This window comes from Melospiza melodia, chromosome 3, assembly GCF_035770615.1.
Source record: "Melospiza melodia melodia isolate bMelMel2 chromosome 3, bMelMel2.pri, whole genome shotgun sequence".
Taxonomy (NCBI): domain Eukaryota; kingdom Metazoa; phylum Chordata; class Aves; order Passeriformes; family Passerellidae; genus Melospiza; species Melospiza melodia.
The window spans coordinates 46881257-46907805 of NC_086196.1; the positions used below are offsets into that span (position 1 = coordinate 46881257).

Genomic DNA, 26549 nt, shown 5'->3' on the forward strand with positions numbered 1-26549 from the left:
CGCGCCCCCGGAGCGCTCCGAGGGTCGGTCCCGGCGGGCTGCCGGACCCCGCTCTGCTCCCGCGGGCCAAGCCCCGGGCCGGGAGCGCTCCCCGTGGCGGATCCCGCTGCTGAGCCCCGCTCGGGGTGCCGGGGCCGCCGCTCCGCCCGCCCCGCGCAGCCATTGGCCGCGGCCCCCCCGCTCCGCCGGCCCCGCTGCCCGCGCTTATAGCGGAGCTGCCGCGGGCGCCGGGAGCCGCCGGGATGCGCGCCCCGCCGAGCTGCCCGCGCTGGGCGCTGCTGGCCCTGGCGCTGCCCCTCCTGGCGCTGCCCGCAGAGCCGCTGCAGCTGCTGCCCCACGGCGAGGAGAGCGGCGATGCCGCGCTGGAGCCCGGGGACGATGTGCGCTCGGCGGCGCTGGAGCTGAGCGCGGCGCTGCACTTCTACGGCGCGGCCGTGCGCTCCCTCTATGTGAGTGTGGGGCCCCCTTTGGCTGCCCGCGGGTCGGAACCGCTCCTGGGCACTCCTCGGGGAGCTTTGGGTGGGTGCGCGGTGGTGCTTGTGGGTTGCGTGAGTGCCGAGGTCAGAGGTCGGTCCAAAGAGCTTAATTGTTCCAGTTGTGTTCAGTCAGATATCGGGCCGTGTTAATTCCCTTCTCACACTATGGCCGGGGCAGATTTTTCTAGGTGCACAGCCTCCGCTGGGAGACAATGCAACAGATAGTAGGAGCGCAAAGAAAATGCAATCGATTAGCCGGAGTGAATGCCATCCCCAGGCGCTTTCTGCACTTATGCAGAGTGTTCAGCGCAGAAACGTCCTCGTTGTGGTCTGCTTTGTGTGTTTCAGCATGCCAGAGTCACAAAACTGAAATAGGGTGTCCAACCAGCAGCCTAACCTGTTGGAGACTTGCACCTCTAAGCGCTGGGAGACCTTTCTGTTCCGCAATGTCTTGGGCACTCTCAGGTGTTCGTTGCTTTGATTCTCTTAAAGCATCCTTGATGGTCTTGCACAGGCCATAATTTCTCTGTGAAGAATATGTGTGGCCTCCTTGTTTACAAATTTATAGAGTGGAAAAGGTTGAGGAAATATGTGGAGACAATAAGAGTGATCAAAGAGGAGGAAGTCCATATCCACAGTAATTGCAGGCTTTGGGCTGCAAGCACATTTCAGCCTGTGTGCGTGTCTCACAGCTGGATCTGCATCCCAGAGTGCTATGTGCATGTGTATAGCTGATGGAGGGTGTTCAGTATTTGAAGGTGGGATTGATTTAAAACAGATTGTCTGGGGCAGAGCTGCTCAAAAGCAGCCATAAGGAGAACAGTTTAAAATGGCAGCATGTCTTCTGAACACTGCAAGGGTACTGCACACTTTATCACTGCCTCTTTCCCCTTAAGCCCCACCTAGGTTAGCAATTGAACATGCTGAGTAGCATGTTTAGAAAAGTTTTGGTAGGGAAGGCACAATGTGTTTAGTGTATTAATCTGATAAATGTCATCTCACCTCCCTGGCCAGATAAAGCAGTGTGGTTTAGTATCATGGATCTAAGAGACAATTCAGTGGATTAACCTACATGGAGACACTTGGGAAACTAGAGCTCCATGTGATTGCAGTCATTCAAAATTTGATGTAGTTCCCATGCACTTGAATCTGTTTCATGGGTACTCACTCAAGCTATAACTTGCTTGTGCTACGCTGAGGTGTATTAGTGCTGACACTTAAGTTACACTCCTTTTCTTTGTCCATACTGCCACTACTTAGATAAATCCTGACATCATATCTGAAATCTAAAATTTTGAGGGATTTGTGTGGAAAATGGATGTTGTTCACTGAAGCTGACTGAAATAAAATATTAGGCGGAGTTCAGACTTCAGTTTGACCCTTAGTTCATTGTCTTGCCTTCTATACTCTAATTTGGTCACTGATTAGTCAAACCACATAAAAAATACACTTTTAAAAGCACAAAAATATTGTTGAAACATAGTGGACTGTATACTCAGCCACAGAGAAGCAAAGATAACAAGTATCATGTCAGGTAAGCCACAGAGACAGGACAGAGTTTTCTAAGAGCAGTAAATTGACTTACCAGTCTAGGTTTCTTTAGTTTAATGACCCTGTTACTTGCCCCGCCCTCAAACAGGAACAGTTCTAATTAGTTTTTGCCTGAAAGAATAGCCATGCAGTGTCTATTTCCAAATCACTTCCAGGACTCTGCCAGCATCTCTCAGTACTGAGAATGGGCAGTTTTAATGAATGGCATTTCAGTATCGGTCTATACACTATGCAGAGGCTTTTTCTTGCACTGAACTTTGTGCAGGCATTGCAGAACAGAAGCACAGTACAGACTTCATGGGGATAGGGAGAGGAGAAGCATACCTGTTAAGGAAATGTACTGAGCAGTTGTTAATGCATTTTCACAATACACGTCTTTATTGTATATTTGCAATGTGTATTTATGAAGCTCTACAATCTTGCTTGGCTGGAGTATCCAATGTATTGCTAGTTGGTAGTAAATATTATCAAGCTGATACAATTGACATTTAGTGCACATAATTTTCTGTAGAAATTTTATGTGGATTCTTTTTCTACCTTTTTTAACAGTTGAGAAGCTGAGTTGTTTAAGGTGGCTGCACACATGAATAGAAAGGCAAGGCATTCTGTGAAGTGATTGTTTAGTACCAAGTTGTCATAAAATCCCTGGCAACAAAATCTTCTCTCACAGACAAAAGAGAGCACTTTTATTTCAGATAAGTGGAAACAGACTTTCACATATTGTAATCTTCAATATGGTGCTTTTGTCTGTAGGATTTATAGCGTTGAACTCTATCACTAACCCGTACTATTCCATTTGTTTTAATAGCACACTTCTATCAAGGCTTTTTCAGTTTACACTAAAACTTACTGGTGCGGAAAAATTGAAGGATTAGGGGTTACTACCATGAGAAAAGAATTGAGAAACCTCTAATGCAAGCTTGGTTCAATTTTTTTAATCCTTACTTTTATTAACTCCTTAAATTAATAGTTGGTCATGTTTGTATGGAAAGATTTGTTGCTTTAAGTAACTTCACTTTATTATAAAAATAAATTCAAATTTTCTAAACATTTTTTTATGCAGAAATAGTCAAGTCCATAAAACGCCTAGTCATTGAACAGGGAAAAAGTGCCTCATTTTTTAGAAACTTTAATTTTTTTGTTGTACATACAGAGATACAATTTTTCTTTTAACAGAAATACTCCTTACTTTGAATTCTTCTTCTCACTTGGTTTTCAAGGTGGACCTATAATTGTGTGTGTGCATTATTGGTTCTGCTACAAACCACAAATGTATGTTAACTATGTGTGTAATCCAGAAGTTTAACATGCTAAAAATACATCTATGTTAGTTCCTGTCAATTTAAATAGTGTTATACCCTAAAAGGAAAGACTACTCTATAGCTTGTCTTTAGACAACGCCCACCTGAGGCCTCTTTTCCCCCCTTTCCCTTTTGACAGGAATGATGCTTTGATGGAACACAGTACTTACCCCAAATTACTTCTCTTTATTTTGGGATTCACACTTAATCCTATGTTTGTGACCTTGAAAGAAGCAGGGTGAAGTTAAAGGAGTATTCACTGTCTTTGTCAATATAAATGTGTTGTTGAATCTGAAAGCTAAAAACATTTTTTTCATTATTCATGAATATCTTTTTTTGCTTTAAAAATCTCTGCACAAATTGAGAAGCTTGTTTATTTATTTTCATGTGATGGCTTGCAAATGTTTTCTGGGTTATAGAAACATTGCCTTAAAGCTGAACTGTGTCACTTAAAAACTTCCTTTAAAAATGAGGTTTGCATTTCCTTAATAAATTTACTTTTTACATTAAATTTTTTAGCAAATAGGAAAGATATAGCTAGATGCATGTCACTAAGAGGTGAAAAGAGGAGGGCCATTTCTTCTGGCTTCTTCTTTATTCTGCAGTCTTAACTATTCCTGATTGTATTTTTTCTTAATGCTATTTTAATCCCTGCCATAAATGGGGGATCATGAAGCTGCAAAATCTACACACACCAGATCTGATGAACACCATGGAATTTGTTTAAAATACCTCAAACTCCAGTCATCTCTCACAAGAGGATTTAGGAGAGGGCAGGGCTGTTTGTGTACAAAAAAAAAAAAAAAAAAAAAAGTAAGAAAGCAGAAGGAAAACTTTAAACTTCTACTAAATTTATGACTTTAAAGAGGGAGTGCATCTCTTTGCTAGAAGTTCTTAGCAAGCAGACTGTAATGTCCACCACTCTCCATCCTGTCTTCCAGTGGTATAGTATAATTGGTGGGTTTTTATGTTCAGGTCATGTTTTAGCTTTGCTTTACAGGAATATGAAGCCTTTTCTAGTGTGTACAGATGTTGTAGGAGTTCTGGGAACTTTTCTGGACTAGATTTCTCTTATAGATCCAACTCCAGTTGTAGGGTCTATAATTAGGCAACCCATGCTGTCTTTTTAGTTTTTTATTCCTCAGATCTATAGCTCACCTATAGGGTCTGTGGCCACTGTCAAGTCATGAATGAGTAGTATAAAAATTTTCACATTCAGCTTCTTCTCCCCCTTTCTAACATGACCTGCTTGCCCAACATGTTTGCACAGATTATTTACTGCTTTTATATACATTAGATATACTGTTCATGCATAAAGCCAACTCACCTATTTTTTTACATGATCTTAACTTTTTAATATTTTACACTCTAGCTACAAATGAAATTGTACATCTGCAGAAAATACAGTCAGCATATGTCGAGCCACTTTTAAAATAAATTCTCATCTACTGTGGGAACTATTTGCCAAGTTTAGCTAAGGGTTTGTGATAAGCATTATCCAGTTATACACCAAGCTGACTGACCAATGGTCTGTGACATGCTCTGACCCTCTGGATAGCCAAAGGAGAGTTCAAGGTACAGGTGTTTCTTGTGTCTGGAGGAGTGCTCTGTACCATGATCATACTACACTTTTTCTGATTTACTGTGTGTAGCAGCAGTGGTGGTCCAGATTTTAAAGATGTTGCCAAGGCGCAAGTAGCCAGCATCCTTGATGAGCTTGCACAGACCACAATTTCTCTGTGAAGAATATGTGTGGGCTCCCACTGGCCTCCTTGTTTACCAAATTGAGTGGAAAAGGTTGAAGAAATATGTGGAGACAATAAAGAGTGATTCAAGACAGAGAGCAGCTCTTAGCCAGGGAGTGCATGAGTAGACTGGGGGTCTTCATTCTGGAGGAGAAATTACATAGTGGGAGAGACTGGGTGGGATTTTTGTATGTCCCAATACAAAAATTAGGGCCATCAAATGAAGGTGGAAGCCAGACTGAAAACAAACAAAAGTAGGAGACCTGAGTCACAAATTCGTGGAGTTCCTTTTTATGGATTTTGTGGATGCACAGAGTTTGTATGTGTTAAGGGAAGACTCAACAAATATGAGAAAGACATCCACTGAGGAAAAAGAGTCAAAGCACAGGGAATCCCTGGATGTGGATGCAGTTGGAGGCACACTGGAGAAATATGTGCATGTCTTCTTTTGCTGAATCTCTAAGTGGCAGGCTACTAGGCTAGGTGGCCTTGGAGTTTGAGTCAGCAGCCGTTCTGACCCACTTCTAGGCATTTGTAAAGATTTTATCATGTTGACAGTATCTTGACTGTGCAAAGAGATCCAGCAACAGTTTGTTCTTCTTGGACTTACAAGAATCCTTTCTGTGGGAGATTGCAGTTTTAATTTCATAGCTTATAGTGACAGTTCTGGGACCTCTGTCCCATTTTGAGTCCCTTGTGTATGTGGCAGCAGCTCTAGAGTGAGCACCTGGCTGCCTGCAGGTGTGTCCTGTTAGCAGGTAGTCCAAGACTTGGAGGTGGATTTGTATGTGTCTGAGTCAGTGCCAAGCACAGCTGGTGGAAGGGCCAGGCACAAAAAGCTGTGTGTGAGCGCTTTGTGCAGACCCTCAAGGCCTGACACCTGCAGTCTTGCTCACTGCTGGTGTGTGTGTGTGTGAGAGCCAGCTCTGGTTTGCCAGTGGAGTTTGGCTGTCACACTTGGATGTGCCCTAGCACCTATGTATGTATGTATTTGTCTCTGTTTTAGTCAGAGGTGGCTGACTGTGAATCCTCATCTCAATAATGGGTTCCATCTCTCTGAGTCAGTACCTATGCATTTGCAGACCAAGAGTTTCACTTACATATGTAAATTCCTTCCCCCAAACCCCTTCAAGTATTAGACCCATTTTCCTATCAGAGTGTGTCAGGGCACTCAGCTGTAAAGGAATTTAGAGTGTGGCCTATATCTGCTGTGGAAATTCTGTCTCTTGGGCTCTATAGCCTCTGGTATAAGAGCTGTGCTCTGTGCTCGCAGCATGTCTTCAGAGGGAGCAGCAGCTTGTAATCCTTGCAGAGTAGCAGAGAAGTTCCTAGGAGGATGGCTGTGGTGAAGTGAAAACCAAAGCAGCCTTGGCCAGGCAAAGAGAAATCTGTGTGTCTTCCCAAAAGACTTCCACCCAGGCTATTACAATACGTAAGCATGGAGCAGTTTTTTTGGGTTGGCATTTATGTGTGAATTGATTCTTGGCTCAGAAATTCTATCAGCTTCTGAAGCATTGGTGGGAGGGTTATGTATGTCCCTGTTAGAAGAGACAATAGGTGTCTGAAATTTAAATAGCTAAAATCTTTATCTAGGTAAAAAAGGCTGTTCTATCTGTACAGTTGACCTCTGTTTTTGGGCAACTGAAATCTCAGGACTCCCGGCATGGGATAAAAAACACACAAGCTTAAAAAACCACAGTGACTTTTTAAATACAAAACTGACTTTTGATTCAATTTCTGTTGGAATTAAAATTAAAATAATGTGATCTAGAGCACGTGTGGGAGGCAATTGTATGAACAGTATTCGTGTTATAATTTTCATCTTTTTGTTAGATTACCACTAATGGGATTATTGCAGTGAATGAACCCGCAAGTGAAGAAAAATACCTTGGTCAATTCCCAGTGAGTTTTGGGGCTATTGCTCCTTTTATGGCTGACCTGGACACAACAGATGGACGTGGAAATGTGTACTACAGAGAAGATTCATCCTCGGATGTCTTGCAACTCGCATCAGACTATATCAAAAGAGGTTTTCCTGAGGCTGCTTTTGATCCCAGCAGTGTTGTTATTGTTACCTGGAAGCATGTGGCTCCTTCCCAGGCAGCGGGAGAAGATCATGCTTTGGAAGAAAAGGTGAATGTTAATCAGAGCTTTAAGTCATGTTGGACACATGCTCAGCTAAAGTGTTACAGTGTTGTAATGCTAACCTTTTGCTTTGAAGACTTGAAGTTCTGTGTGTTTAAATTAATTCTGCAGACCTAATAATGTATATCATTGTCAGAAAAGCTGCAGCAAAATAGAAGTTTCCACAACTTTTACTTGAGATTTATTTTAATAATGTTTTATTAATTCAAAAGGTAATGCTTGAAACTACATAGCTGATTTAGTTGTGTTTCCTAATGACTATTACTTTGAATGTTAAATGTGTTGTGATAATAACTGAACCAGAATATCCTGACCTCTCTCTGTGAAATATAATCCTGCTGGCTTGTATTTTTCAGAAGACTTTAGTAATTTTGACACCAAACTATGTAAAATCAGGTAACTGTATGGACTAGTAGGATCTTAAACCCATTTGAATAGATGATATTGCATTTAGCAAAAGTTCATGTTTTGTAGCTAGTATTGCCTTAAGAAACAGCTAAAGGTCATTTTTATTATTACTCACAAATCATTTTCCCCTTTTTAAGCCATGCAGGTACTATCCTGCAAGGACATGTAACTTTGTATACCATTATCAAAGTTGATTATAAAGTTTGTATTATAGTTATCAAAGTTGATGAGAACATTACTTAGCACATCTTTTTATGTCAACATCTAATTTTTTTTTGCTGAACTTGGCACAAGCATTGCGTTTATAGTAACAATACTGTACCCTGATAGCAATGAACAGCTGATGTCTGAGGTGCTGTCCCAGTGGTTCCTACAGCAGGCAGGAGTGTTCCTGTGGGAAATTACTTGAGCAACATGAAACTTGAACTTCAAACATTCTGTTTACAGAATTTTTTATTTAGTCTAGCACATCACTTCTGTTATTTTAAGGAAATGAAATAGCATCCTATAGCACTACAGAAGTTAAAATTGTTATGCTTTGGGCAGCCTATCTGACTATTTCCTACAGATTTAATTTGCTTTTGATAACTTTTTCTTTTTAATGAAAATTCTGATTTTCATTTTGCATTTAAAAAGAAAAAATTACTTTTTCTTAACTATTTTGATGTGAGTAAAGGTGTGTTAATTTTTTTTTTCCACAGAGAAACACATTCCAGGCTGTCTTAGCCTCTTCTGATTCCAGTTCCTATGCTATTTTCCTTTATCCAGAAGATAGCTTGCAGTTCTATAGCACATACTCCAAGAATGACAATGAAAATACTCCTGCTATCGTTGGCTTTAGTCAAGCCTCTACAAACTACTATTTTTGGGAAAAGCCAGGATCCTACAATGTCATTGCTGAAGATGAAGACAGCATTAGAAACCTTGTCAAGTATGCTTTTTTCTTTGTTTAAACTCCTCAAGAAAACATCAGAGTTCCATGGTTTTCTTAATTGTAGCATGAATCAATGAGAACTAATAAGATCCCATTAGCCATTGCATGAGAAGTCACAAGATCTGCCACTGATAAATATCCACCCTGTTGAGGACTTTGGTGTAATTTGTTAAAATCCATATTCCCATTGTTACTGGTAGGAATTCCAGTATACTTAGTTCTTCTGTAAGTAGTACCACTTAGACTTCAGCTCTTCATAATCTATCCAGGGCAGGTTGTTTTTGTGAGTGGTGTTTGTGAAAGAAAGAGTGAACTAGCAAGAAAGGGAATGAGCTAGAAAGTTTTAGTAAGTGGTAGCAAGATCTTTGTGGCCCTAAAATCTCCTTCTGATCTCGTCCTCCTTGGAGACAAGAAAGTTAGAAATTCTCAACAGAGCTCTGGTTGAGGAGAAAAAAAAGTGTTACCCAAACTGTCAGGGGTTTTCCACAGCTGAATAAACTGTACCTGTAGGTAAGTATGTAATGTAGGTAAGATCATTAGACAGTTTTGTCCTGACACTTTTCAGTGAAGGATAACATTGTGTGTAGGCTAGAAATACCACACAGATTGTTTTATTTGGCCTGTGCTTCTATTTGACAGAAGCAGCAATGCTGGGAAGCAGGGCATCTGGGTGTTTGAGATTGGCAGCTCATCTGACAGTATCGTGCCTGCCAAAATCAGCAATATTTTGGAGAGCGTAGAGCCCAGCGAAGAAGACCAGGAGATGACTTCTAAGCCCTTTATGTCTGACTATGGTTCCACTGAAATAACACAGCAGTACATCACAAGTAGCACGGACAGCACTGAAGAGGATCAGCACCTTGTCACATACAGTGTTCCTCAGCTCGCTGCAGAAGACTTTCTGACTTCATACCAAGATGTAACAGGAACACCTTCAACTGAGTCTTTTTACAGTCCTCAAAATTTCCCAACAGCAAAAGCTCCACCTCGCCACTTTCGCATCCAGCAGTTCCCCCCACAGCCACCTCAAGTCATAGATGTGGAAGAATTTGATGAAACTGGAATAGGTAAGGTCTTTTGTGCAGTTGAGCTCCTTCTAACCTGGACAGGTTGCAAAAAAGACATGTGAAGGAAATTGAATTACCAAAAAACCAATGTTTCCTTTGCATTCGCTTAATATCTGAAAATCTGGACACATCATAAGTTTGTGTTATTTATTGAGGTGGTTAATTTGGATGTCACCTCAGATGCAGTTTTTGCCAGTCTAGTAAACTAGTTCCCTAGTCAAGCTCACAGACCTTTCTCAGATGTGTTACTGAATACAGATGATTTAATAAAGGTTGGGAATAGAAGCTGTTGTAATTTTTTTTTTTGCTAGGGTTTCATGGCCTCAAGTCTTAGAAAGGTGGAACTAGCAGTTCCGAGTTCTAATAAGGCATTTTTAGAAATTTCAGAGGAGTGTAACTGACAGCCCAGATGTTAATTGTTTCCTGAAGCAGGTGTGAGAATTGTGATCTTCACTAAAAAACAGGGTAAAACAGTTAGGATTATAGGGTGCATCAGTTGCTGCATGGTCCTGGGTACTGTACTGTTATGTTTTGTTCTAAAGTCCCCTTTTTGTTTTGATTCAGAAACAAGGACAAAATAAAATTGTGTTTAGCTTTGACAGGAATTTTAACTGATCTGTGTTAATGTAGATCTGCTGAAGTCAGAATTAAACAATTTTCCAACTAAATAATTCAACAGCTGATGCCCTGAGGTTTACTACAAAATAGTAGGTAGTTTTCTGCGTATTGTGAGGTTAACCAATACCAATTGCAGTAGTTTGCTTTCCTTACAGAGAAAATAAAAATCTGGTCAAGTGAACACAGAGATACTTTTAAACTAGTCCAGCGATATGTGAATACCACAGTAACTGCGTGAAATATAAATGTCTGGTCTTATTTTCCACAGTGTTTCGCTACCACACAGATGTCCAAGAGACCTGTGCTAACAACCGTCACCAGTGCTCTGTTCACGCTATTTGCAAGGATTATCCCAACGGGTTTTGTTGCAGTTGTATTGCTGGCTACAAAGGAAATGGCAGACAGTGTGTAGCAGAAGGTAACTGCTTTGAAATTTAGAAACATAAGCAACAATTACGTAGGGAGCTCTTGAATGAGGTGACCTGTATTCAGTTCCAGAAAAGACCTGATAAAAACTTTTTGAAAGACTTATCACTGGGATATAGTGAAAGGCATTTGAATCAGTGAGCTCTACTTTTTAAAATGGTTTTTTGAGTGAAGCAAATTATTTTCAGTGGTCAATTATAGGCTTTATGCATTTTAATGTGACTTTTGAAAAAATAAACTTCTGTAACTGACATAATTTAAAAGAAAACATAGCGTCCAGTGGTATTTCCTAGAATTAGTAATGAAGTTCCAACGTGTTATAATCTGATATGGTCCTCACTCTAGAAATGGACAGTTCAAAGTGATGAACGAATTAACTTTGATCATTGAACCAAAGAGCATGGCTCCTCTTTGATTCTTAAGCTGCTTTACTAAAGGGTGATCTGCCTGATTTCTGTTAAATACCCATTTAAACTTTGTTCCCGTGTAAAATCCATAAAGGAATTTCTTATGTATACACTTGTAATCCTCATAGTGATTTGGCTCAGAGCACAGATGCATTTCAGCAACTCAAATAGTTTACTGCAAGACTGTGGTTTATAAACCAGGAAAGCAAAACCTAATACTTAATCCAGTTTTATGAATTGAAAGCTTTCCGTAGAAAGAAAAGAAGGATCTGGTGATAATGAAATTAAAACTTCCATGTAGGAAATTATAAACAGGAGAAAATTAGCAATCCAAAATAGCTACTTCTGTATAACACTGACAGTCTTCAAAATGGCCAGTAGTTCAGAGCCAAGAAATGTAATAGATTAGAATAACAGGTAAATTATTCTAATGCCTAATGGCATTAGTCTCTTAATAGGGAATAAACAAATTTGCGTTCAGTGTGTATTGATATGAAGTGTGATCTTAAGGAGTTTGTCTGCCACTTATTGCCAGATAACTTCATAACACTGTTACAGTGTATCTTTGCAGACAGAATTTTCAACGAGGATAAAGAGCATCTCTTCAGGCAAATTTGACCATTTAATCATCCACATAAGACAAGACACTTGCATGTGTCTACATAAGCAAGTGAGCACATGGCAATTTCTTGTCTGAACTCTGAGTATTTGTTTGCTGTTTATTTCAACACTAAGCACTGAACATTGCAAACACTCTGGACATGTTCCTTGAAGAGTATGAGAATGCTGTTATTTGGTTCTGATGTGTTGTATTGATTTGCCAGGTTCTCCTCAGAGAGTCAACGGCAAGGTCAGAGGAAGAATCTTTGTAGGAAACAACCCTGTCCCAGTTGTGTTTGAGAACACTGACCTCCACTCCTATGTTGTGATGAACCAAGGGCGTGCCTACACTGCTATCAGCACAATCCCAGAGACTTTGGGGTATTCTTTACTACCTCTCGCCTCTATTGGAGGTATCATAGGATGGATGTTTGCTGTGGAACAGCAAGGATATAAAAATGGATTCAGCATTACTGGTAACTTCTAAATTAAAATAATGTTCAAAATTACTATGCTTTCCTCTATCTTGATAGAAAAGAAATCTGTATTTAGAATCAATATAGGGTGAAAACACACATCTATTCTGAGCTGCAAAATGTTTTTTTTGTAATCAAATTTCTCACTGTTTTTTCTTGTTTACAATATATAGACAGTGGCCCTTTTAATTTACTGTCAGTGTACAACAACTAAGTGTGTTAGAGAGAAGATTGACTTCAGTTTCTCTTCAAGAAAGTGATTTTTAAAAAGATCTGTTGGGGGAATTGTTACTAGAGTGTACATAGCTACTATAAAAAGCTTCTCCTACATCTTCAAGAGCTTTAACTGGTTAAATCTCTGATTGTACCAACAGAGCAAAAGAGAAACAGTATCCTGACCTCCTGAGGGTCTGAAGCACTTTACAGAAACAGCTGCTGCATGACATGCAAATGACTCTGTTAGCTAGTTTGAGGGAAACCCCTGCTCACAATTCGAGCTTTTCATAAGAGATTAAGGCCAAATCTGGTTGGTTATGCTGCTGTGAATTCAAGCTGTAGATTCAATCTGTCCTAGCAGAACATGTGTTTCTCTTGAAAATTTGATCCTTTACAGACTTGTAATATGAATTCAGTTGAACACAACTTTTTGGTTTGGGATTTTCTTGGATTTGGTATGTTTGAAGCTTGTTCTGGAATTTACAACATACATTCCACTTGGTTTTGATTTTCAAACAGATGTACTGGATTTTGATTTTTTTTTTTTTTAACTCTCTGGGCTCCTAATGGAAATTTTCTCTAAAATGTCCTTTTAAATGGTAGGATAAAGCCTACTGCTATTAGCTTAGTCAGAACTTCTTTTTAGTTTTATTAAAAAGAATGCCTCAGGGCAAGGATTTATGATTTATTATGTGCAGTGCTTAAAAAAAATTTGCTTGCAGTATCCAAGTATATTATCAGTATCCCCCTGAAAGTTATTTCATTAGAAAAACAAGATATTAGCAATTATGCTACATCAACATTTGCAGACTGTAGTAATTTATATTTTATCTATTAGAAGCAATATTTGGAATAGAAGGAATTGGAAACCTCTATTAAGTTTAGTGTTAAACCAATTGTCTTTCTTTAGGTGGTGAGTTTACACGGCAAACAGAAGTAACTTTTCTTGGCAACAATGAGAAGCTGGTTGTAAAGCAGAAGTTCAGTGGCATTGATGAACATGGTCACCTCACCATCAGCACAGAAATGGAGGGCAGAATACCTGAGATCCCATCTGGGGCATCAGTCCATATAGAGCCCTACACCGAACTCTACCACACCTCTAGTTCTGGTAAGGTTCCATAAGAATGAAATGATGAGAAAGTGCATAAAGCAGAGATTAGGACAATCTGAAAAACATTCTTTTATTACCTTTTTAACAAGTGTATTTAGGACCCTTTGACTTTTAGGAAGTTGCATTTTGTCCCTTAGGAAAAGGTTTCAAAAGAAGGTGGATTTTGAGTGGGACAATGCAAATATTTCTAATATTTTCATCAAAAAAATACAGATTTAATTTTCTCTGAACTGTTGTTTGCAAAACACGCTTGATTTCCCTTTTTGCTGACCTTTTATTAATGCTGTTGATGGCAGTGTACAAGGGGTACACTTGGGGTAAAGGTTTTTTCTCTAAGTCCACAGCCCTTTAGCCCTGTACTGGCATATAGCTTTTTGTGGTAATGTCATTAAGTGACATTACCTGTGATCTTTGTGACATTAGCTGTGATCTTTGATGAGACTAAACCCATTGTTTACCACTATGTCTCTCATGAACTTCGTTACAATGACTCTGGCAAGCATTTATCAGTGTTATTTGAGCTGAATTTTAACAACCAATTGGAAATTACCTCTCAATTCCCTTATCAGTTTCCCACATTGGCTCTTCAGTAGTCCTCTCTCAATTCCTTTATCACAGATCCTAGGTTTCCTAAGAGAACCATTCTTCATTCACTATTTACTGGGCAATCTTGTTTTGCTTATTTTGCTTTCCTCTTCCTGGATAAAATGATGGGTGTTTCAATACAGAAAGTGGAGAAGTGAGGTTGGAGTGTTGCTGTTGGTCAACCAGCCCAGCTGTCAAAAAGATGAATACTACAGATGAAGCAGCCTGTGGTGCACCCACATGCACATGAATTCTGGAGATACTGCACTTTTTTCCAAGGGTGCATTTTGGTTGCTAGAGCTAGAAAATAGTGTGGTTACATCATCACTGCCTTATTCTCACTAATATCTGAGTTTGGTACCCAGTGATGAACCTGCTTGTGCTTTGCCTGTTGTTTTGGACTGGGAGGAGGAGGAAGTGGAAGCAGCAGGAAGCTTCTGCTTTGTGCTGAACAACTTGAGAGTTTGGGCAGTATCTGCTTTACAGAACAGTTGTCTACTTGGCAGAAATGCTGTTCCCATGGAGGTAAAGTCAGAGGCTGGAGGGAGATTTCCTTCAGGCTGGATTTGGTTTACCAGGACTCGAACAGCTGCAAATCTGCTGTCCTGTGGCATATCTAATGGACTTAGCAGAAATCCAGCTTTAGCCAGCTGCTGCAAGTGAATTGATATAGGTGTGTTCTGGTGTCCAAACAAAAAATACTGGTGTTCTGAGGACCTTTCCTACAGTGGGAAGATCCACAAGCCCAGATCTTTTTGAAGAGTTTTGTTCACAATTTTTCCTAGTATAGAAAACTGTTGTGAAGCATGCAGGAGCTCTCAGACATGCAGCTTCTTCTGGTCTCTGTTAAAATCCAAGGCTAGTAGCCTACAATAAACTAAAAAGTGGGTGTAGTTTAGGCTAGTGAGATCAGTCTCCTTAGCTTGGAGATCTAAAAAGAACCTAAAGCAATCTGAGTTTGCTGAGTTGAATTTTCCTTTCATTACTTAGAAATCCACAAAGTAAAGTTGAAATTTTTAAATATGTCAAAATATATCAAATTACTCATTTCTAAAAACTGTGAGCCCTGAGAACAGAGTAAGTATACTCCAATGCTTGTTCCTTGTCATGGAAATACGTCCCCTTTTGCAGCTTCTAGCCTTTGAATTTCCCATTTGCACTACACAGACTGCATCCCAAGTCTACAGATAGCATTTGACAGGGTGCTTTTGGTCTCTGCTCTGATGAGTGTGTTTGCTGTCATGTCACAGTGATCACTTCATCGTCCTCAAGGGAGTACACGGTGACAGAGCCAGAAAGGGATGGAGTGGCTGCCACCTACACGGGTGCCTACCAGTGGCGCCAGACCATCTCCTTTGATGAATGCATCCATGATGACACCCCCCATTCTGCTCCTGCCACTCAGCAGCTCTCGGTGGACAGTGTGTTTGTCCTGTACAACAGGGACGAGCAGATCCTGCGATACGCCATGAGCAATTCCATCGGCCCCATCAGTGGTACGTATTTTATATGGGTATACAAATTTTGCTTTTTCTCTTTTGTAAGCAATTAAGAGCAGTCATCAATTTTTTAGCCTGCCCTAGATGGGTGTTAATGAGTTACATGAATTAATTTCATTATTTAGTAGCAGTCCAGATCCACCAGTGAAGGAGAGAAATGGAATTGTTGAAAATTTGTATTTTTACTTGAGAATTTAAGTGATGCTGTGTTGTTGAAATTCACTGGGGTTTATGTCTAATTCCTTGAAATACTCTCAATACACCACCTTGAATCTATTCACACTTGGATGCATGGAGAGTGTTGTTCATCTTTACCTAATTTGTAGTTCCTTTATTCATTTTTTAGGGCGGGACATTGTCCCCCCAAAAAGAGAGAAGAGGGCAAAAGAGGGGAATGAGATTTACCATGGATGAGTTTCTATAATTTATCTTGAAACATAGCATTTGTCTTTGAATTGTAGGCTGCTTTTGAAAGGTATTTTTTAGATGAGCTGTCCAAGCTTCCACTAATAACAGAAAGAAAGCAAAGAGATTATTTGAAAATGCACACCAGATGAGTATAAAACCAGGCTGTGTTCACTTTTGTTTGTTACAAAATGAAGTTCCGCTAATTAAATGAATAAACCAAGCTGTTAGGAATCGTGTTTTGAGTCTTGTGTCAGTGACTGCAAAATGAATTTTCTTTCTATCTTGTTCTTTAGAGAGGTTTTTGTGGCTCTTTTTTAACTCACTAGTCCTCTGTACAAGTAACAAGGAATACAGGTGCTATTAAATACATATCTGAGATATCACCTGCAAGGCCCTTTCTTCCTGGTGCAAAAAATGTGTTTCCTTGTTTAATGTGCATTATGAGCACATTAAACCTGGAAATGCATTAAACCTGGAACCTCATTCCTGGCCTTAGCTGGGTGCTATTACTTGGACAGAGTCATCAGGGCTAAATATGGTCTCTCTTGGCAGATGGTTCTGCTGATATTAACCGGAATCCTTGCTACACTGGCACTCATAACTGTGACACCAACGCCGTGTGCCGTCCAGGAACTGGGAATCGTTTTTTCTGCGAATGTTCGATTGGCTTCCGCGGAGACGGAAACGTTTGTTACGGTATCAAAGCACTTCAATACATTGCAAAATGAAAGCTAGTGTAGAATTTATATTACTTGAGGTATATTGATCCTCAGGACTAGCCATTCCAGCAAAATGAACTGCCCTGAGAGGCTGATTTTAAGGTTAGAGGGTTGCTGGGCTATGTATCTCAATAATCAAAGTAAGCAGGTTTGACTGTCTTGAAGAGTATGTTTTCCTATCTTGCAAAGCATCTTTCCCACCCAGTTCATCTTTTTATAAAATATGTGGGAACTTAGTTGTGAGAACTTTACTGTAATGCAAGTTTTGGTTAAAATGAGTCAACTGGGTTAAAAGTTCTCAAGGGAGATGAGAAATAGGAAATACACATGCAGAGAGAGCAATTCATTGAAATAATCTTTTTTACAATCTACTTTGAAAATCCATTTCTGTTCCAAAAGACTCATATTTCCCAGTTCATTCTACTCTGTATTCCTAGTGTATTTGGTTTTTGCCTTGCAATCAAATCACAGCACTAATATGTATTTTCAAGAAAAACGTGCATTAATGAAACGTATTATCCCTATTACCTAAAAAAGTTGGGGGGGGCTTTTAAAACCCAAAGCACAACTCTCCTTCCACTCCAAACTTTTAATCAACTTGCTAGTGAAAACGATGGCATCACTCTGTCCTTTCCAGTCCTCTGATGCTGTGAGCTGGGCAGCAGTGGATTAGAGATGTCTATGGATAATGAAGCCTTTCCTAGAGTTCATGCTAGTAGTTATCATTGCTTCTGCTCACCTAAGGTTGCATTTTCTTTGGCTTCTCTGTCTTCTGCAATTTCCTGTGGTATCTCCTTCTTACTCTATGATAGAACTTCTCCTGCTTTGTTTTCTTCTTTTTGGTGCAGAGTAACTGAGGTCACAGTTACCTCAAAATTTATTTTCAGGTTATTAATATCTCTTAAGAGGCATGCTCTGTCCAAGCCATGGCCTAAGTACAGGAGACTGCTATTAACCTAGAGTTCCCCAGTTTCTGTTTTTCTGGCATCCATATTAAATGCATTTTTGTAATAACTGAGATCCTTTCAACACCCTAGATATTGATGAGTGTTCAGAGCAGCCAGGGCTGTGTGGTAGCAATGCAGACTGCAACAACCAGCCGGGAACCTACCGCTGCGAGTGTGTTGGGGGATACCAGTTTGCGGCAGATGGGCGGACTTGTGTTGGTGAGTTTCATGTTTCTGAAAAGCACTGCCCACCAGCCCTTGGGCTGTGATCCATCTCACAGGGATAGAAAACACTGCTTCATGATCTATGCTGATCTTTAGCGTGAGTGGGGTTCAGGACTTTGTACTGCAGCTCATGATTACCGGGTTTTCCCGTGTTTTCTAGGTGCTGTGCTTTGGACATTTTGGGGATTTGTGTTTTGCTGCTTATGTCTAATTCAGAGTTCAATTTAACAGATGAGATTTCAGTTACAAATTCATCCCTTGGACAAGATAGTGTACAGCTCTAAACCAATGTGTCTTGGCTATTGCATCTTATTCTGAAGTGATAATTTATCATGAGAAAAAAGAGTTGTAGCTGCAGATCACTTCACTGTTAAAATATTTGCAATTTGGCTCTTAGCTCTTTTTTAATGGATCATTAAATATCAAATTCAGTAGTTGTCGCCTAAACTAGTTTATTTTTCTGTAATTTAACAACTTTTTTTCTGGAGGAAGCCTGAGTTAATCTGTATTTGCTAGACTAAGGTTCTCCTAACAAGGGATATATTTTCTTTTTCCTCTTTGCCCTGTTTTTCACTCAAGAAAAAGTTTTTCACTCACTTTTGGAAAAAGGAATCCACAAATGGTAGATGGAAGAGAGATAATGACAAATAACAAAAAAGGAATAGTGACTCTATCTCTAGAGCTGCAACTGTCAGGATAGGATGGAGATTTTTTTTTTTCTTGTTAGAATTTTTCTTTGCAATCTGTAATTCTGTACCAAAAAAATCTATTCACACTCTACCAGTATGGCTGGAAGTTCCTTTTACTTTTGGAAAGAAGTGATAACAGCTGAGGATTTTTTGCTTCTGTTGTGACAGCTTTGTGGTGGAAGTTTAGCTACCCTTTGATCAGCTAATGCATCCAGGTCATTGCTCATTATAGCAAAAACTGTTTTTCAGCAAAGAGTGAGGAGCCTTCATCTTACAGCAGAGAGATGCATTACTTTCCTGGAGTTTGTGACTTTGCATGCTGTGTATTACACTCTCTCACAAGCCAAATTTCTCTGCTCCAGTATGAATTACAATTCATGTCTGTTCCCTAAGTCACAGTGCACCCTAATTCTCTTTCTCACAGAACAGTCAGAAAAAGCAGCTCCTTCTACCAAGGCCACTGGAAGGGATAGGGTGAGATGTGGAAGAGCAGCTTTATGTTCCTTCCGTTATGTCCAACACTGAAGTTTTGTGACTTGGAGCTAAAAGGGAACATTCTTCCCTCCAGCCATGACCTCACCAGCTTCACTCTACCAGTTTCCCATGAAGCTGATGTTCCACTTTTAGCAAGTGCTAAGTAATTCCTTGCCCAGCTTGAAGGATTTCAGTTTGATTCCTTTCTTCAGCTAAAAACAAATTGCATTTTTAAGGCTAAAGAGAGGGAAGATAAACTCTAGTTTCCTAATTGATTGAAAATAAATGCCATGATAATCTTTTCACGGTCGAGGGTCTTATAACCTATGAAGAATATGAACTCCAAAAGGGGCAACAGCAACCCTCTGTGCTTTTGCAATTTGCTATGGGATAGCAGCTCTGACTCAGCTCCTTTGGAACCAGCCCTTTTTTTTCATACCAGCTGTGTGATTCACTAAGTAGCTTTATAAGAGAGTTGTAAATAAATCTTGTCCTCCTCTTTGTAGGATCAGAAACAGAAAGACTTGGAGACTCCCTTTGAGCTCCAACTCTTACCTTATTTATTTATAATACTGTTTTTAATTAATTTCTTTTTAATCTGAAACTTACTTCATCAAATAAAGATATTAATGATTCTAACAATGATGTCATTTTCTCCAGAGAAACAGACAAAATGAGTGTTTTCAGATATGGCTCTGATAGAAGATTTTTGTTATTTCCCTGCTGACACTGTGGTAGTTTCCATCTGTGTGCTGTGATGAAATGAACGTTGTAGACTCATGTCTTGGCCCCTTTTCAAATCCTTGTCGTAACTGTGTAAAGGCAGCCTCAGTGTTATAGCAGCCTCTGTTAGAGCAGCTGGAACTCTATTCCTAGATGTACACACTAGACACCCTATTTTCAGGCCCAAAATTTTTGTAGTATTTTACCTCTTCCTGTTTCCAGTACCATGATTTCCTTCCCTGTTCTCTGATGTTATAGGTAAGCATAGACAGAGCTCCAGCAATTTCTTAAAACAGTTTATGTGCAAAGTAGTGCAGTGCTTTGAGAGCCACAGCTGTGAACATGAGAAAGTTATGAAAAGCTGCAAATCTGGTCCCAGATCTCTCCAGTAGTTGACAAATGTTTCTATCTCCCATTGAGTGAGTCACAGCTCCTATTTGTTGCCAAGTGACAGCAGCCCTGGGTCAGTACTAGGTTAGTGTAGCAGGTCATCTAAATAATTCCCAATGCAGTGAACTGGCCACTTAGCTAACATGTGAGTTAGCTCAGTGAGATGCCTTACATTTCTTCATTCAAGAGTCCTTTTCACAACCAAAGCTGATATGGATATTGGGATCTGTCACTATGGTAGCTTTTCTGCCCCTTTCTATATTAGCAAGCACCTGTGAGGTGCTGAGGACAGTCAATTCATTGTAAAACATTAATAAGATTTAACACCACTGAAAGGGGAGATTTCAGAGGAAAAAAAAAGGAAGAAATCCCAATCCCCAAGCAAAAACCCCTCAGTTCCTTGTTTCCTTTCTCTCCTGTAATCTTTCACAGATGTTGTTCTCTTGTATGAACTTACTATGAGGCTTAGACTGAGAAGGAAAGTTCAGATTTTCATCTCCTCTCTAACACATTTAACCTGCAGCTGTGGAGCATGAGGTAAACCACTGCCAGATGGGCACACACAATTGTGACATTCCTCAGCGTGCCCAGTGTGTGTACACCGGAGGGTCTGCCTACATCTGCACCTGCCTCCCCGGCTTCTCCGGAGATGGGCGAGCCTGTCAGGGTGGGTAGCATCATTTATTCTGGGGCTTTGATACTCTGCATTGCACTGCTGGGCTGCTCTTTGCTGTGTCCTATGTCTACTTGTCGTCTCAAGTAAGAAATTTCTTAGTCTGCGTTCCTGAGGCAGAAATTTTTATTAAGCATTTCTCTTTTCCTCCTCTCACTTTTGAATTTACTCTTCGATGTTTGATTCATAGAAGGTCCAAGATGAGACAACTGCAGGAATCTGCAGCTGCAGACCTTTGTCTGCTGCAAGTGTTTGCACTGTATTGGTTTAAATTACAAACGTGGTGAAACATAATACTCTGATTATATATTAAAAAAAAAATTGCATTCTGTTTCATGTCTGTCTGAGTGCAGTGGGGGAGCTTTACCTAATTGCATGTTGGAAACATGGCTAACCAAATCCTACTTCTCTTGCTATGTTAAGTCATTTCTTCGGGAAATATGGACATGTATGTCTAAAATACTGTGTGAGTTAATAATGTCTATTACCCTTTGGGGTAGGGGAATCCTGGGATTTGCTGAGATAGAGGTACTAAAATACAGGCATGCTTCCCCTTCCCCTTCTTCAGCCCCCTTTTTTTATCTCCCTTGCATTTCTCTACTAGATGTATTTCCCAAGAACTGTCTGTATGTCTAATCAGTTACCCTAAAATAGGAGCCTGAAAATGCGATAGGTTTGTACTTAATTTCATCACTCTGATTTGTCCATCAGAAGGAGCAGTCACCTGAGATTGATCTTTTCTTTTACAGATGTAGATGAATGTCAACAGGGCCACTGTCATCCAGATGCTTTCTGCTACAACACTCCCGGGTCCTTCAGCTGCCACTGCAAGGCAGGTTATCGTGGGGATGGTTTCCGATGTGTGTTAGGAGGTAAAATTCTATAGTTCTTGAAAGTTGGACCAGAAATATAATTTGGGATTTGGAGGATATATATCTCAATTTTGTTCCCTTCTGAAACACAGTGCCTACTTCCACATTGCTGTCTTTGTTCTTCCTAAGTCTTTCAGGTTTAGGACTTTACCAAGCTTATGTCAAAACTGTATCTTGACTGCTATCACTTTTTCATGATGTCCTGTTCAATGTCCCATTTTATGCTTTGTTTATTCTATCCCCAGCAGTTTTCAGCCCCAAGCTGATACTATCTTTTGAAGTTGCCTTGTGTAAAGGTTTGACTGTGGGGGTGATTTGGTTTGCATACTCAGTAATCGCTTACCATAAAATATCTGGAATTGTTGGCAAATGAATGCAATATTTACAGGAGAAAAGTGAAAAATGAGACCAAAGTCACAAGGCTCTTGTCTGCAGTAAGATCTAGATGCCTACATGCCACATACAGCCTGTGGTCTAGAAAGACGACAGTTTCCAGCTGGCACTTACTTGTTTCTGTATTTATCCAGATTATTCTCTATTTAGGAGGAAGTTCTTTACCCTCACACTTGTGTTTCTCCATTGTACTTTGAAGCTTGAGGTATAAAACTCATCTTGAAGGTGTGCTACAAAAAAAAAAAAAAGAGGAAAGAATATTGTAGCACAAGATAGTGTTGTTATTTTAGTTTCATTCAAAAGCATGGCAAACCTATGGGACAGCACTCAGGTTTTGTAGATGGTGAATATTTCAGCCAGGAAATAAACCCTAACTTCTCAGTATATTCAAACCAAATTCGTCTTTTCTAAGATTCTTGCTGGTGGGCATTTCTCAAGAGACTGAAACTCAAACTGTGCAGTCAAGAGAAACAAGAATATCCTAGAGCCAGAAGGAGAGAAAGGGTTTGGGTGTCTTGGTTGGGTTGTTTTGTTATTTTTTAATAGTGGAGGTGCTTGCTTCAACGTGCTTGTCAATGTGGCATGATGTTACTACCTGAGGCTTAATATTTTTATTTAGCCTCTATATTCCCTAATTCTGAATTTCTGACCTTTTTTTTCCCCACAATTGCATGCTCAGCTTTTGAAATCAAAAGACAAAGGATTGTATGGAGGAGAGAAAAGAACATCACAAAGATGATTCTAGCTTTAAATCATATTTACATGACAGTTCACCATGTGCACAGTAACATGTTATGTGAAATCACCCAGTGCTTGTAGATTTTTATATCATAGGTAAATTCCAGGAGGATTTCTGGTGTTTAATTCTGAGGCATAGCTTTCACCACTTTGTCCATCTTTTAATATAATTTTTAACTAACATTTCTTGCACAGTTACCCATGTGTGTTTTCATTTTAGTGCTAGATGAATGAGGAACTAACTGGTGTTTATGACCTGTGTCAAAATATTTAGCTAACTATCAAGCTGATAAAAACAAAATGATTTCTACTGGAGAAGAAACTTGATGTGAATAGCTTGAAGCAAATCAAACCTTAAAGCTTCCAGTTCTTCAGGCAGAAATGTAGAGGCAAAAACATTGCTTTCATGTCTGCCACATGCCCTTTGTAGATGAACATGTGGTTTGGTAGACTGATATTTGCAATCTACCAATTAACTTTATTAGAGGGACACAATTAATTTCTTCTGAGTGTATGTGATGATTTGCTTAAGTAGAGGGTTGTTTTGTTATTCTTAACACCTTTTCTTATGCAGTGGTTAGTGTGTCTACTCAACTGCTAAGCACATGGTATTATTTTGTAGTTACTTTATTTCCTACTTATCCTGTACACTTTTTCACATTCTGTGCTTAACATAATTGTCTTGAATAGGGATTTTTCCATGTCACAATTTTAATAACAGTAACAAAATATTTTTAAGAGTTTTGTCTCTACTGTTTTAGTGGGTGGAGATTTGCTACAAAGACTAACGAATATGAAGACTAACAAAGCTGCCAGGCTTTGTTAGTCTTCATATATGCCTCACTGATATTCTTTTTAATACAGTTTTGTATTACCAGTAGAAGACAGGCTTTTAGAAACACAGTATCAATTATCTCTGCTCATTAAATGTTCTGAAAAAAAAAAAGAGTAGATAAGAAGTCTCACTTTTGCTGAATTGTGACTGAAGTATAAAGTATTTGTGTTGCTCAGCTAGTCTGCAGCAATGGCAATGTTTACAACTTAGTGACTGCTCCTTCTTAGAGTTAATAGAACAATAGCTGCCCTTGGGGTGTCATCTGTTGCTAAAGTTTTAGTGCTTCTAGAATGGATAGATCCATCAGTTAATCATTGCCAGGGTCTGAAGCCTCACAAAAGTAGTTGAGTTTACTCTAGCATTGGAGTTGCTTCAGAATGGAGATTGCAGAGAAGGCTGTATTGTATTCAGCTGTAATTAGAGACCCTTTCTCCCCCTTTTTACACACTAAGGTTTTGAGGTTTTGATCTAATAAGCTTCAGTGTAGTAACTGAAGTTTTTCCTGGTTGTAAATAGCATGGAAAGTTTCATTCATCCAAATACTCAGTTCTTTTTGCTGTTCTCAGTTCCAACCCATGTGTACAATTACTTGCTTGTTTAGTGTCTTTATTATTGTATGAAACCTACTGTTAAGTCTCAATGGCAACTGTTGAAACAAGTAGACTAACAAGAAAAATGGATTTGAATCTCAGACATGGGAATGTCTGTAGGAGTGAACGGGCATGTTAATGAAAGAGTTAATGATGCTGGAATGTCCTGCTGCTCCCAGCTATTAAGGAAGCCTGTACTTCATTATTTCCTCACGCTTCATTTTTCCATTTCAAAAAAACCAGATGTCTGAGTGTTTCTACCCCTGCAGACCCCAGACACTGTTTACTAAACAGAAACAAGCCTGGATTCTTGGAACTAGGAACTGTTAAGAGCTGTTGTCTGATCATCTGTGTGCAACTGGTTTCACATGAGAAACACACTTACCAGGGCAAAACTGTAAGTGAGGAATTACAAAGGAAAATGAAGGGACAAAGGGAAGCTTTTTCATTTGGGTTTTTAAATTTTTTTTCTCCCGTATCTGAGGACAGCAATTAAAAATGTCAGTATAAGTCTTTGAATAAGAGAAGTCCATACATTTCAGTTTCTCATCCTTTTATTCAGCTTCCATCTTTTTTTAAGAGAAGTCCATAAGTAATTTTCTACATGGCTGCTACAAAAGCAATCATCTATGGCTAAAAAATTCCTTGAGTATTTGTATATGGCTTTAATTTGCTTTTTTCTCCATTCTGTTTCTTTCTTCACATATGTGAGAAATATGTACGTGTATGTTTTTCATCTCATTTTTCCATATTCATGCTACTACATTTTCATTTTTATCCATAATCTATTTCAGTGACTTTTAAATTCCAGGTTTCTTCTGGTAATTCATTAATCAACTGAAAAAAAAGTTTAATACTCAAAAAATACAAATTGATTCTTCTGAAGAATGATCATTTAGCTGAGGTTCAGGATGCACCATTCTATGTATTTAGTCTGACTTGTGCTGTGTTCCACAGTACATAAATTCTTCATTGCACCTTAATTCTCTCTGTTCTGCTCTACAGCTTCTGTCTTAGGAGCATTTTTCCGTACACTCATTCAATTTCTCACTGTTCTTTTGAACTGTGGTTGCCAGAGCTGGATGCAGCATTTCTTAAATCACCTCCCCATCCTAATACTCTTCTCCGTGCCTGTATAGTCCCTGTGTATATGCTGAATTATTTTTTATACCCTCTCCCAATCCTTACACCACCGAGCTATGATCTGCTGATAGCTTTTTTGGGTTGTAATTTGAAAGATAGATTAATCTTTAGAGGCTTGTCTACACAGTTTATTCCAAGAAGCATAACTCTACATTTACATCCTGTCCTTCTCATGTGGCCTGTTTCACATCTACAAATGATGCCAGCTATGGTTGTATATCTTCCTCTGGAATCCAAATGATGGAATTAAATTTCTTAATAGGGAAATTTGCAAGCAATACTAAAGCAATATGGGAATTTACCGAAGATACCACTAGTTCATGACTCTTGACTTCTGACTCACATTATTTCTTTCAGTTTTTAATTATTTGCCAAATTAAGTGCTTTGTTTCAAAAATCATACAGTCCTGTGGGCATAAATAGTGCACCATAGGAAAACACAAAGCTGTTAGGTCGGTGTATTACCTTCAGCAGTCAAGCATCAACTGCAGCAAAATGTAGAGAGAATGGGGTTTTACCTAATTTTACAGCAAATGCTGATTGGTAATGTTTAAATTCATACACTGAAAAATACTGTAACTTGATCCTGCTGTTAATGAAAAGCTGATGTTCCCTCTGCTTATTTTCATCACCAACAATTACCTAGGTCCTGCTTTTACTGGTTGTTTCTTCTCTGGCAGAATGAACTAGTCCTGGTTGTAACTATTTTTATCATCACTGACATGATAATTTGCCTTGCATTTCAAATATGGGTTTCAAGAATGGTAAGAACTTCCTGAAAATCAGGGCTAATTATCCCTGTATATGGAGCCTGAAACAGGTGTGGCTTGTTTTCCATTTGCTACAGTCAGGTGCAGTAGGTGTAACAGCACCATTACACCAGGTAGGTGTTATTTGCTCTTGGCACTGCCAGTTGTATTTAATGGACTTTTTCTTCATGCCAATCACAAGATCAGAGAACTCTCCTAATCCTAATTGCTCTGTATCTTTAAAGAGTCTTGACTGGATGCAATACTACAGTACTTACATTAAAGGCAGGCTCACTAAGAAAGAACGTTTAGGCTGCTCTAGTGAAGGAAATTTACTGGTTCTTAGGTTTGTGTCTGGATGCTGGCTTAAGAAGTAGCCCTGGTGCTACCTAAATATGTGCCCCTTCTTGTTA

The 26549-nt window shown here is 39.4% G+C and overlaps 1 protein-coding gene across 1 annotated transcript in view; it reads left to right on the forward strand.

Annotated features, from left to right (window-relative positions):
• Window positions 1-242: 242 nt before the first annotated feature.
• Window positions 243-26549, forward strand: part of NID1 (nidogen 1) — a 43021-nt gene continuing 16714 nt past the window's right edge. The window contains exons 1-12 of the mRNA XM_063151603.1: window positions 243-449; window positions 6907-7206; window positions 8328-8557; window positions 9200-9627; window positions 10514-10663; window positions 11903-12154; window positions 13281-13481; window positions 15320-15565; window positions 16529-16672; window positions 17733-17861; window positions 20667-20810; window positions 21566-21688. Of these exons, the coding sequence (XP_063007673.1) occupies window positions 243-449; window positions 6907-7206; window positions 8328-8557; window positions 9200-9627; window positions 10514-10663; window positions 11903-12154; window positions 13281-13481; window positions 15320-15565; window positions 16529-16672; window positions 17733-17861; window positions 20667-20810; window positions 21566-21688 (2554 nt within the window). The remainder of the gene's footprint in view (window positions 450-6906; window positions 7207-8327; window positions 8558-9199; window positions 9628-10513; window positions 10664-11902; window positions 12155-13280; window positions 13482-15319; window positions 15566-16528; window positions 16673-17732; window positions 17862-20666; window positions 20811-21565; window positions 21689-26549) is intronic.